The sequence below is a fragment of the Delphinapterus leucas genome, chromosome 5 (genome assembly GCF_059928025.1).
Source record: "Delphinapterus leucas isolate spDelLeu-1000000601 "Yukka" chromosome 5, BTC_Dleu_Yukka2, whole genome shotgun sequence".
Taxonomy (NCBI): Eukaryota; Metazoa; Chordata; class Mammalia; order Artiodactyla; family Monodontidae; genus Delphinapterus; species Delphinapterus leucas.
The window spans coordinates 684,400-693,517 of NC_143133.1; the positions used below are offsets into that span (position 1 = coordinate 684,400).

A 9,118-nucleotide genomic window follows, 5' to 3' on the forward strand; every position below is an offset into this window, starting at 1 on the left:
TTTAATTGGTGATTTTTGTGTTGCATTCACTGCTTGGTTTTGATGGGTGGGAGTTGGGAAAGCTTTCTACAGAGAGATTAATTTCTGCTCTTCCCTTATTCAAGGGGCTGCTGCTGACCTTGAGGGCTGAACCTGGTGCAGGAGACTGGTTGTCTTCCCCATCCTGCCGCTGACCTAAGCTCAGCCGCAGCCCTCAGCCCTCACCCCGCAGCTCATGCGCTTACTTAATGTGGCTTAACCCCAGCTCCTCTTTGCTCCAGGCCCCGTTCAGCTTTTTGTTTGCTTATTTGTAGAAGTGGATGAGGAGGTGACAGTTCTCTCCTACCTCTTATGAAAAGGGCAGTGTCTCAAGTGGTGTCTCCATCCAGAGTGTGGGGTCTAGTTGTGCAGCGGTGGTGGAAAAAGCCTCCTCAGGGTGTGCGAGCAGACCTAGCACCCAAGGCAGGCATCTGGGTTATGCCATCTAAACAGTGGGGTGTGGGTGGGAATAGTTAGATGTGAGTTCTCAGCCCACCGTCTCTGCCAGGAAGACCCCTCCTGTCACTCCTCAATGTCCTACCCTCTGCCTCCGTCCCCCCAGTGCCACCCACCGCTCACCCCATCCCCGTTACCTGCTTGCTTTCCATGATCTCCCCTTCCTTCTCCAGCAGTGGACATTCTCACCACTTCTGCCTCCTTTGCAATGGGCTGGCTCTGTGTCCGGCCACCCACACAGAGGGCTGCTGGCTGTGTCTGGCCCAGCCAGCAGCCCCCTGAAATCCCAGCAGACGCATTTCTAGCCCATGTGAGGGGCCTTCAGGCATTAGCATAGATGCTGGGATCACTTTGCTTGGCCCAGTGTCCCTCATCTATTTGACATGTGATGCACTGCAGAACCCATAGGAGCCGCAGGAGGGAGCCTGTCCGCACTGGTCCCCCCATACCCGGGCCGACCCAGCCAAGCCAAGACCCTCCTGAACTTAATGCTCTGAGGTAGGCTGGGCCGACGTAGCCGACTGGGGGACGTACTGTTAGCCTCCAGTCTGTGAGTACCGTTACTGCCTTTACATCAAAGTAAGCCTGGAATTCATTAACTTCCAACCCCTTCCACCATATCCTTGCGGCCCAAACCTCCCTCTTCTCTGGGTTAGTGCAGTGGCCCCTAACTCTCTCTTTTTCTGCCTTTGCCCCCCTACACTCTGCTCTCAAAATGACCAGACAACCATTTAGAACGTGCACTGATGAGTGATTTCTCTACTCAAAGCCCTCCTGTGACGCCCCATCCACTCTTCACCTCTCCAGGAGCAGAAGCTCACAGCCCGTCTGCCCCGGCCTCCTGCCGGGCTACCCCTGCCCTCTGTGCCGGCCACACAGGCCCCCTGGCCGTGTCCTCTGCCTCTCCCTGTTCCTCTGCTCGGACACTCATTGCCATATCTCTGCAAGGCTTTCCCTCCCTCCTTCAGAGCTCTGCTTGGAGGGGCCTGTCAGGAGGGCGTCCCCAACCACCTTCCTGAGAGAGCGTCTTGTACCATCAGCACCGCCACCTGCATCACCACCACCACTACCACCATCAGCATCACCTCCGCCACCACCACCAGTACCAACACCATCACCAGCACCAGCACCAGCACCAGCGGCCCCGCCAGCCCCACACCCACATCACCAGCACCAGCGGCAGCAGCGCCCCAGCCCCTCTTCCTCAGAGCCTGAGTGTCACCTAGTGCAGGATCCCTTTACAGGTTTACTTGCATCGTGTGCTTCCTTCAAGTCTCGCTCCTGAACACACCAAACTTGTTTCTGAGTCCGCTCTAAGTCCTGGGCACTCTCCAGGGTGCTGTCCTCCGGGTGCCGGCCCGGGAGGCTTCTGCACAGGCACCTCCATGTTGACTTGTGCTCCCACACGGGCAGTAGATGTTCTGGCCCCAAAGACGACACTCCCCCTCCCCCCAAGGCCCCACCCAAGCCTGTGCTCCAGAAGGAGGGGGGTGGACATGGGTGTCCCAGGGGTGCCCCCCACTATCTTTCCCCGGCCTTTCAGTGTTCTCACAGGATATCCCCTGTCCTGTAAATGGCGCATGGTTTGTGAGTCCAGCCTACAGTCTCTCATTTGACTAGAGCGTTTAGCCCATTGATTCAGGTTTCAATCTGTAATTGTGTTACATGCTCGGTTCAGTGGTACACTTGAGTTTTGAGCCCAGGTGTGGATGACACAGTCACCCTGCTTCACTGCGTCTCACACGTGATCATCCCAAGGTCAACGGCTTTGTGGTCTGATTTTGGAGCTTGATGTCTCCTCCAGCTTAGGGGCGTCATTTTCCCGTGTTCGGTGGGTTTGATTTGAGTGCACATCAAGGTGGGGATTTTGAGTCCGGAGTCCACAGTGCGGTCTGCAGGGAGCACCTATGCTTATTTCTTCTCGGTGCCTCAGGATGTTAATTGGCGTTTTCAGACCTTTGCTGTGGTCTCAGACCGCAAGCCCCGGCGAGCGTCGGGGTGCGTTCGGGAATCGTGCTCTCTGTGCAGAGCCCCATGCCGGAGGCTGTGCTCTCGCAGGGCTGGCTGTGTGCTGGCTCCCATGCTGGGGCTGCCGCTGCGAGCGCCTCAGACACCAGGCAGAGGGTTCAGAGGTCAGAGGGGCTGTTCAGGGTGGAGTCTGGCCCCTGCACCACTGCTCACCAGTGGCCGCCCTCTGCCAAACCAGGCCAGCTCCTCTGTCTGGTACTCAGTGTCAGGGCTCCCGCCATATACATGAAGCAAATCAAGCTTCTCAGTCACTTGAAGTCCCCCTGCCCCTGCCCCGCACCCCAGGGCCGCTTGCTGGGTGCCTGCGGGGCAGCTGCTGCCCAGGGGCAGGAACGTCTGTGCCCCTGGACTCCCAGGGATCTGGACAGGGCGGCGCTCCAGTGACGTGCAGGGAGCCAGGTATGCGGGATGCGGGTGCGGTGCCTGGTGGGGTGCGGGCTGGCACCCCCATTGGGGAGTGCTGTGCCCGAAGACCCTGTGCCCATAAGTCCATGGAGCACGTCTGCGGGGAGCCTCGGGCACACGAGTCCCCTCCTAGCGCACGTGCCGTCTGTCGAGCAGGGCTTCTGCTGGGCTTCCAACCCCTGACTGCGGGCGGCTGCTTTCCCTCCTTCCTCCCTGAGGTCAAGGGTCAAGATGACCGTGGGGGATAGAAGTCTGTTGTGGAGAGGATGGGTTGGGGGTGTCCGAGGTCGAGCTCGTGGGGAGGGGTGTCAGGGAGGAGAGGGGCACCATCAGAGGAGACAGAGAGGCCAGTGGGGGGTTGGGGTGGGAGCCTGGGGGTCAAGGGCACATGTGGGGCAAGGGACAGGAGCAAAGTCACGGGCCCCCAGGTGCAGGGACGGGCAGACAGGGCCCTGGACAGCAGGGAGAGGGGGGTGGCTGCGAGGACGGGTAGGCGCTGGTGGGAAACGCGAGAGCCCTTTCCAGGCATGTCTGCAAGCCGGCGGGGGCGGGCCCAAGAGAACCGTGTCCTTGGGTGGAAGGGGGAGCACGTCTGCCGGGGCAGAGGGACAGGGGGCACAGAGGGGAGACTGGTGACGGAGACCCCACGGCAGGTGTGCGGAGCTCGGGGGAGGGCCTGAGCAAGCCGCTTGGACGGGACACGGAGGGTCACCTGTGCTGACTCGAGCGAGGACCGAGGCCGTGGGGAGCCCGGGGGGCCGCCCAGAGCAACCTTCAGGTGGACAGGTGACCCTAAGGGAATGGAGAGGGTGGGCGAGTGGGTCTCCATGAGGGAGAGAAAGGGCCCGAGAGCCGAGAACCGGCCGGAGCAGGCTGAGGCGGGCAGAGGGCGTGGCGCTGGGCGGTGGGTGGCCGAGGGCTCTGCGTCTAAGGAGGCCAAGCAGGAGAAAGAGTGGTCTGGGGGCGTCAAGGGAGCAGGCAGTCCCCTGAGGGACCAGCCGGGATCCACAGCAGCAGGACGAGGTCGTGAACCCCGACCTCAGACAAGGGCTAGGGCAGGTCAGGAGTGAGGCCGCAGGGCCCCCCTGCGAGGCCAGGGGCCTCGATGGTCAGAGGCCTGGGGGGGCAGTAATGCTGGTCCTCTGAGTTCCCCATGTGCCGTGTGTGCCGTGTGTGTGTGTGCCGTGTGTGCCGTGTGTGTGTGTGTGCCGTGTGTGCCGTGTGTGTGTGTCGTGTATGTTCTGTGTGTGTGTGTGTGTGTGCCGTGTGTGTGCGCGCCGCGTGTGTGTGCGCGCGGTGGTCCACTGGCTCCTCCCCGCAGGGTGACGCCTGCTCATCAGGGAAGTCTGGTGGCCCATCTGCCGGCCCCACCTTCACCCGGCCCTGCCCAGGACACACAGACCACAGCACCGGGTGTCAGGAGACGCTGGTCTTTATTCAAGAGCTGGGATGGGAACGCGACGAGGCAGGTGTTGGTCTCGCGCCGGCGACCCGGCGGCCCCGGGCGGCTGCCTGGCGACCAGGTCTGAGGTATTTCACGGCCGGGGTGTGGCTCTCGTGCAGCGCGGCCGCCGGGCCGGGGGCCAGTCTCTGCGCGGAGGTCGCGGGCGGCGGGGCTCAGGGGGCTCGGAGGCCCCGGCGTCAGACGCAGTTGTCGGGGACGCACGGGGCCTCCTCCTCCAGCACCGGGCAGGGCGCCCCGTGGTTGGCGGGCCGCGCATGGACGTAGCGCGTCCTGCTCTTGGCCCCGGGCCGCCCGCACGGGCCTGCGCACAGCCCCCAGGACGACCACAGCGACACCTCGCAGTCCAGTGGCGTCTCCGGAGCTGGGGGCGCAAGGAGGACGGTGAGCGAGGCGGGGCTGCGGGAGAGGAAGGGGGCCCTCTCCCGACACCGCCTCCGAACTTGGCTAGGAAACTTCTGATTTTATCAGCGCGCTTTCCAGCCACCTCCAGGGCGACGCCACCAAGCACACTCCCGAAAAGCCACCCCCGAGCGACTGGGTGAAGGTTTCCGCCCTGAGAGCCCGATGCCGGCTGGATCCCCGCTCTCCGGGGTGCGGGGCGTGGGGCGGGGGGCGGGGGGAGAGAGGAGATCCTGTCGTGAAACGTTCTCTGACGTGGGCACAGACCGGCAGGGTCTCCACCGCTGCGCTGCTGTTCCAGGTGCGGACCCTTCGGGAGGCTGGCCACACTGGGGGCGCGAACCCCCTCGCTCGCCCGGCACCTGCACACCGCTCGCCCCTCCCCCGCAGGCAGCACCGCCCCCACCGACCCGCTGTCAGGAGGGCACACAAGGGTCAGCAGGGACACCGGGCGGGGCCTGAGGCCTCTCCGACTCACTTCTGGGCTGTAGAAGTGTGAAAGGCTTTCAGTTGAAAATGCTGGGCAAGAGTTAACTCTTCAGTTTGGAGTTGAATGAACCAAATCCCAAATCTCTCAGAACCAGCGTCCCCAACCAAATGCTCCCATCCTGCTTTTGAAGCCGCTCAGAGACGCGGATTCACGCAGCCCCGACGGCGCTGCCCCGCCCTCTGAGCACCGGCAGCCTCTCCCGGTTTGACCCGTCTTCACACTCCACGCGGCCACGCAACCCAGCTCTGTGGCCTGGCGACGGGTGCTCTGCGTGGGGCGGGCCGGCGGCGCGGGGCTGAGCCCTGGACCAAGGGCCCTGGGGGCGGGGCGCACGCGGGGGCGGGGCTGCCCCTGTGAAAGCAGCGGGTGTCACTTCACAGGCGTTCCCTCTGGGGCGGGCACTGGCCTTCGAGGGTTATTTAGGGTGAGAGGTAAGAGCTGGAGCGGGAGCTCAGGGCCAGGTGATGTCCGAGCAAGTCCCGACTGACCCCCAAACCCAAGTGCTGCTCCTGCTCCGGCGCAGCCAGTGGTGAATGTCGCGGCTGCCCGCCAGCCCGAGCGCCTGCAACCCGGGAGCACGCGTGTGAAGCGGGGCTGGGGGGTGGCCGTGGGCGCTACGGCGGGGTGGGAGCTGGGCTCACCTGGCAGGCTGTCGGCGACCTCGTTGCCCCCGACCCCGAGGCCCGGGGCGGGCGGGAAGGCCCTGGGGCTGTGCGGGAGCCGCGCCAGGGTCACCGTAGCGATGGGAGGCAAGGACTTAAGCCGCGGGTAGTAGAAGGAGTTCGCGGGGTGGCTGGGAGAGGAGGCCGTGATCTGGAGGAGGGGCCCGGCCCGGAGATGGGTCAGGAAGGGCCAGCCCCGCCCCCTCACTGTCCTCCCGGGGAGCGGCCGCCCAGAGAGCTGCCATCCCCTCACCTCGGTCACCGTGTCCTGCGGGACGGTCGCGAACTTGGGGGATGAGAAGGTGAAGCCGCTGTCGGTCCCGGCATCGTAAGGGTGGAGGTCCACCACCACCTGCTCCCTCCAGCGGCCCCCGTCACACAGGTCCAGGCTGTCGACGCCCACGAACCAGTCGGGGCTGGGGACGATGCGGACCACGAAGGACACCTGGGGGCCGAGGGCTCAGCGGCAGCCCCCGCGCCCCCCTCCTGCCCGCCCGCCCACCGTCCACGCCGCCCCACTCACGAGCGAGTGCCTGGAGTGGGCCTCAAACTCCGCGGACGTCTGCCCGGTGCCGCTGGGCACGGCTGGGGCCGAGAACACGCCGTACACGCTCTGCAGCCTCTCCCCGGCAGCTTCCATCTCCCGCATCAGCGCCCAGGCCTCGCTGCGCTCCGCGAAGTCCCTCAGCCCATTGCTCACATACTGGCCCTTCCTCCACAGGCTGTAGTCGGGGCTGTGCGCTGCCCCTGCGCACCACCCACCCGTGTAAGCATCACCCCTGGACACCGTCCCGCCCCTCGTGGGGCCGGGCGGGATGTCCCACAGGTGGCCTCACACTGCCCGGCACCTCGCGGGTAGGACGGGCAACCGGCTGGCCCTTCCCATGACCCAGGCCACCCTGCCCCGCCACGTCCCCGAAGCCCAGGACACTGCTGCTGGCACACAGTAGGCACTCAGCCAGTACCTCCTGCACTGAAGTGAATTGGGTGAGGTCCCCTCCACGCTGTGAAGCGCGGGGCCACGGTCAGATGACCGTACCCTCCCGAGCAGTGGGGGTCACCGCCAGGCCTGCCGGGCACGGGACGGCAGGGACTGCACTCACCCAGCAGGGATGACCACTGCGCGGGTGGGCGGAACATCGGGTACTGCTTGGGGAAGGATGCCTGGCTCCACTTGCCCGTGAAGGTGATGCTGTACTTGGCCAGGGGCTGGGCCGTGCACATGGACTCTCCCCCCAGCGGCTGGCCGGTTGAGCAGCCAAATGTGGCCAGGAGGAGGGCCCAGAGGGCTCCGCCCCAGGGGGTAGCCGGACTCGGGGTTCCCATCACCTACGAGAAGGGGGGGCCACATGCTGCACCGCTGGTCCCCGATGCCCTGCGCACGGCCCCTGGTTACAGGTCCCCGAGGACGCCGGGCACCTCCCTCCACGTTCCCTCTCCAGGCTTCGGCTGGGCCTGACCCCGTGGCTGGAAAGCCAAGCCGTGTTCGGTTACAGGAACCCAAGGTGCCTGGCCGGTTACACCTGGCATGGAGCTCACAGCCAGCTCAGCGCCCTGCGGCTTTCCTGGGGGAAACACCTCTGGCGCTGCCATCTGAGGGAACCCCGGGAACCAGGAGGGTCGCCGTGCCCCGGACTAGATGGGCCTCCCTCTTGGGGTGCTGCCCCTCTTGGGGTGCTGCCCCTCTTGGGGTGCTGCGGGTTTCTGGGCGGGAGCAGCGCCAGGAGGCCAGCGCGGCTGCGGGGCCGGGGCCAGCGCACACAGTACTCACCCAGCAAGAGCGACTGGAGGCTGTGGGCAGCCGAACGTCCCAGCAAGAGCCCAGAGCTCCAATTTATGCTGCAGACGCGGCACCCAGCCGGCCAATGAGGCCCCAGGTCCGCCACCGTGGCCGGAGAGGAGCGGCAGATAGGACGCAGGGAGAGGGAGAGAAAGGGGCCTCAGCGCTGGAGCTGGCCTGGCCGCCCGCCTGCTCTGACGCGAGCAGATGCTGCTCCAGCGCTGAGGCCCCTCCTCCCCTGGGCGCCGGCCACTCGCCGCACCCCTTCCTTTGTCTTTTCCTCCCGCCCCCCTCTCCCCCCAGTTCTCTCCTTTCCCATCAGGCCCTCCCTGGTGTCTCCCCGGAGGGGGTGCCAAAGCCAGCTGCTGGGAAGAGAGCTGGGCCAGGGCCGCCAGCGTGCACTGCCCGCAGGGCAGGTTGGGACGTGGGGGCCACAGTCAGGCCTGACATCTGTCCGTCTGTCCGAGTGCTGGGGACGGGCGGGGAAGCAGGGGTCCTGGGTTCAGCGGACACAGCTGCCTTCTTCCCGCGTACAGAGCTGCATGGAGGAGCCACGCTGTCCACGCCGTGGCCAGGGCATCTGGACCGTCCCCCCGAGGGGAGTGGAAGCCATGAGGCTGCCTTCCCCAAGGGCCAGGAGGTGACCCCGGGCCCCCCAACTTCCCTCCATGGGGAAGAGCTCCAAGGATGCGTGGCGTACGGAAGAAGATACCAGCGGATTCTTATCTCTGCTCCCTGTCAGGAGAACATTTCCAGAACCCTCATCACGGGGCCTGGGAGCCGGGAAGGACAAGGACAGTGGGGTGGTCTGGCTTGTAAGAACCGCCCAGGGAGCTTTAAAGCTTAAAAGAAAGCATTCGGAGTTTTGAAACCGCGTTAATGTTTTACACATTCCAAAAAAGAGAGAAAAATAAACAGAACCCACAAGAATAGAACGCAAACAAAAACAAATGACCTAACCTGTATTTCAAGTAAACAACACAACCGCCGGGAAGCGGCTGTGAGCACCGCGTTCAGACTGCGGGTCCTCCGGCTCCCGACAGAGCCCAACGCAGTGGTTCTCAAACACTTTGGTCTCGGGACCCCTTACACTCTGAAAAGTCACTGAGACCCACAAGGAGCTTCTGTTTGTGTGGGTGACATCCATCGATCTCACCGTGTTTGAGATCCTAATGGAAATGCTTGGAATACTTATCAATTCACTTAAAAATAACAAAAATAAACCTATTGCACATTAACATAAATAGCAATGCTTTATGAAAAACAACTCTTTTTCAAAAAGAAAACCTTTGTGAAAAAAGTGGGGAGTGCAGATCTTTTTCTGTCTGGCTTCCTGGGAGACGTGGGACGGTCACCGCCACCCTGCAGTCGCTCCGAGGTGCGTGTCATGCTAGTTGGCATCCGCGCAGAAAGAC

The 9,118-nt window shown here is 63.9% G+C and overlaps 1 protein-coding gene across 1 annotated transcript; it reads right to left on the bottom strand.

Annotated features, from left to right (window-relative positions):
- Positions 1-4,328: 4,328 nt before the first annotated feature.
- SPON2 (spondin 2) lies at positions 4,329-7,889 on the bottom strand. The gene is made up of 6 exons (XM_022554849.3): positions 7,695-7,889; positions 7,027-7,252; positions 6,447-6,670; positions 6,177-6,368; positions 5,903-6,074; positions 4,329-4,733 (listed from the first exon to the last, which is right to left on the bottom strand). Exons 2-6 carry the CDS (start codon positions 7,247-7,249, stop codon positions 4,549-4,551), a joined length of 996 nt encoding a protein of 331 aa, XP_022410557.2. The 5' UTR covers positions 7,250-7,252; positions 7,695-7,889; the 3' UTR covers positions 4,329-4,548.
- Positions 7,890-9,118: the final 1,229 nt, after the last annotated feature.